Raw genomic sequence first — 2,695 nt, 5'->3', positions numbered from 1 at the left:
TGCTGTGCTGGGTCTTTGTTTCTGTGCGAGAGCTTTCTCTAGTTGTGGCAAGTGGGGGCCACTCTTCATCGCGGTGCGCGGGCCTCTCACGATCGCGGCCTCTCTTGTTGCGGAGCACAGGCTCCAGACACGCAGGCTCAGTAGTTGTGGCTCACGGGCCTAGTTGCTCCGCGGCATGTGGGATCCTCCCAGACAAGGGCTCGAACCTGTGTCCCCTGCATTAGCAGGCAGATTCTCAACCACTGCGCCACCAGGGAAGCCCCATCTATTATTCTTAAATGTGCCAGGTCCTGAAAGATTATGGCTTAAATGCAATGAGGTCAACCACAATGTTCTACCACCTGGTCTTGGTTATAATCAAATGTTAGATAAAACATAAATCTAGGAACTGGTTTTCTGTCTAGTTAGAAAGTTTCATTGTGACTTCTATTAATGTTTTTTTCAGTTAAATATAGTGAGTTAGGGCTTCCCTGATGGCGCAGCGGTTCAGAATCCGCCTGCCAATGCATGGGACACGGGTTCGAGCCCTGTCCCAGGAAGATCCCATGTGCTGCAGAGCAACTAAGCCCGTGCACCACAACTACTGAGCCTGAGCTCTAGAGCCTGCAAGCCACAACTACTGAGCCCACGTGCCACAACTACTGAAGCCCGTGCGCCTAGAGCCCGGGCTCTGAAATAGAAGAAGCCATGACAATGAGAAGCCCGTGCACTGCAACGAAGAGTAGCCCCCACTCACCGCAACTAGAGAAAGCCCACGCACAGCAACGAAGACCCAACACAGCCAAAAAGTAAATTAATTAATTAATAATAAAAAAAATAGTGAGTTGAAATCCTTGTTTGACTGCACATCCCATCATTAAAAAAGTTTAGCAAGCACTCAAAAATTACACATTTATATATTATAGTATATATAAAATTATACAATGACATACATACTAAAAATTATACTATACATAAAGTTTTTATATATAATAACTTATGTATATAAATCTGGACAATCTGTTGACATATATATCAAATATTGATAAGGTTTAATGCTTTTTTTAAAAACAAATGGAGGGAATTTTCTGGCGGCCAGTGGTTCCGACTTGGCACTTTCACTGCTGTGGCCTGGGTTCAATCCCTGGTCAGGGAACTAAGATCCCGCAAGCTGCGTGGGGTGGCCAAACAACTACACAACACTACACTACACTACAATAACATAAAATAAAAATGAAAAGGTTCATACGATATTCCTATGGGTTATCCTGCATATCCACACTTTGGAGACCACTAGTTCCTATCATCCCTAATGACCATCTAAGACGCTGTGAATAGTTAAAATGTGTGAGATTTATTTTCCTATTTCTCACTAGAATTCAAATATTTAATTTTTAAAGCAGTATATCTTAGGCAGTTATTTGATAATAATTGGGTATATAAGAACCCAAAGATTTAAATCACAGAATAACAGATGTCAAATAAATAGCTATTTATTCTTAGATGTGTCCACTGTACTATATAAATATAATTTCTAAATCTGTAGCCTGTATGTGAAATTAAATATGCCTATCTGACATACCTGCACATTCTGACATGTATGATAACAACAAAAATTTAAAAGGTTTTTATCCTGAAAATAAAGATAATTTCTATACTTTTTAAAAGGTTCTCACCTACTGCATACAGGTACTTTCTTGCTTTCTTCCGAGGTCGAACCTTAGATGTCTGCAGAAAACTAGAAAATTTGTTCTCTTTGGGAGATTTGCACACCTCACAGTACTCTTTCAAAAGTGTTTGCAATGCAACACGAAGATTAAAATCGGATATTCCTAAAGCAATGTTGAAAAAGATAATGTTTTAATCAATTTTTAAATAATATTGAAAAGACATGTTTCCATGAAAATAAAATACATTTAACAATCAAAAAATGAAAACTCATCATCAAACAATGGAGTATGTTTCCAACAATACCAAGTATTATTTTTCTCACTGCTACTAAAGAATATATACTTTCCTTAAATCAAAGATTGTTTTAAAAAACATGTTTCATTAGATCCAATTTGAAAACACATGTATGAGGATCTCAAAACAAAGATGCCAGGTAAAACAGGAGCACAATTATCTAACAAAATGAAAAAATGAAATTGCCCAAAATTCTATATTTACAACCTGCTAACAAAAGGATATAAAATTATGTCATGCACTTTGAAAATGATAGTCAAAGCAAGAAACAGAAGATTCTGGTCGGATGAGGTTCATTTCCTAAAAAGACTTTGAGCATGATTGGGTAGGTTATTCTGCTCAAGGGTGCTTAGCTGAAAAGATGAATTGGGAATGAAAGCCAACCCGTGTCCCACTTGGCAAGCTATAAGAACTGGCCTCCGTGAAAGGGCACTATCTTCTAATTTGCACAAAAGCACCAAATATGCTAGTAAGGGACTGTCTCTAAGCCTTGTCTCTATGTCCAAAAAGCAATATTGAGGAGAAAAGGTCAACTAACAAAATCTTGAGAAGTCTCACTAGTAACTTAAGAATTTGAAGAAAGGGCAAATAGCAAATAAAAAGCAGAACTGAGAAGTCAAAGAACAAAACCATTAAAAGAAAAATCCTGGGCTTCCCTGGTGGCGCAGTGGTTGCGCGTCCGCCTGCCGATGCAGGGGAACCGGGTTCGCACCCCGGTCTGGGAGGATCCCACATGCCGCGGAGCGGCTGG

The 2,695-nt window shown here is 39.3% G+C and overlaps 1 protein-coding gene across 2 annotated transcripts in view; it reads right to left on the bottom strand.

Moving 5' to 3' along the window:
- Positions 1–2,695, bottom strand: part of IPP (intracisternal A particle-promoted polypeptide) — a 42,714-nt gene that overhangs the window by 24,574 nt on the left and 15,445 nt on the right. For both annotated transcript variants that reach the window (XM_007108597.3, XM_007108598.4), the window contains exon 4: positions 1,656–1,811. In XM_007108597.3, the coding sequence (XP_007108659.1) occupies positions 1,656–1,811 (156 nt within the window). The remainder of the gene's footprint in view (positions 1–1,655; positions 1,812–2,695) is intronic.

Source organism: Physeter macrocephalus, chromosome 4 (genome assembly GCF_002837175.3).
Source record: "Physeter macrocephalus isolate SW-GA chromosome 4, ASM283717v5, whole genome shotgun sequence".
NCBI lineage: Eukaryota > Metazoa > Chordata > Mammalia > Artiodactyla > Physeteridae > Physeter > Physeter macrocephalus.
This window is presented reverse-complemented; position numbering and strand designations above follow the sequence as displayed.